The sequence below is a fragment of the Penaeus monodon genome, chromosome 29 (genome assembly GCF_015228065.2).
Source record: "Penaeus monodon isolate SGIC_2016 chromosome 29, NSTDA_Pmon_1, whole genome shotgun sequence".
NCBI classification, from domain to species: Eukaryota; Metazoa; Arthropoda; class Malacostraca; order Decapoda; family Penaeidae; genus Penaeus; species Penaeus monodon.
In genome coordinates, this window is record NC_051414.1 from 25,744,215 (window position 1) to 25,744,582 (window position 368).

Consider the following 368-nt stretch of genomic DNA (forward strand, 5'->3'; position numbering starts at 1 on the left):
AACTGAAAATGGAGGAGAGCACAAAGGATGGCACAGTCTCTCTCAAGCACTCAAGGGAATCGGTGAAATTATTCGAGAAGAAGCCGAAGATACTCCAACGCCAGAGCCAACAGCCGAAAAATAGTCTCAAGGTCACCCAGCTTTAGAAAGTATTTTTGAGGCTCTAGATACCAGACTGGAAGCTTGCCGTTGCACTCTTCGCTACAGTTTTGCACAAAAGGCTCTCAAAAGGCCTTCAAACGATGTCATGACTGCGGAAACTTATAAAAAAGAAAGCTTCAGTGAGCTTCTGAATGCCTCTCTGAAAGGTATTTTCAGTTAGAGGTGAAAGTTTTTTTTTCGAGAAACATTAGACGCATAGAAACTAT

General features: G+C 42.4%; 1 protein-coding gene across 1 annotated transcript in view; it reads left to right on the forward strand.

The window, feature by feature from the left end:
* The window catches only part of LOC119591792 (mucin-17-like), a 10,983-nt gene extending 10,661 nt beyond the window's left edge, over positions 1-322 (forward strand). Inside the window, 1 exon segment of the mRNA XM_037940536.1 lies at positions 175-322. Coding sequence (XP_037796464.1) covers positions 175-322 — 148 coding nt within the window.
* The last annotated feature ends 46 nt before the right edge of the window (positions 323-368 follow it).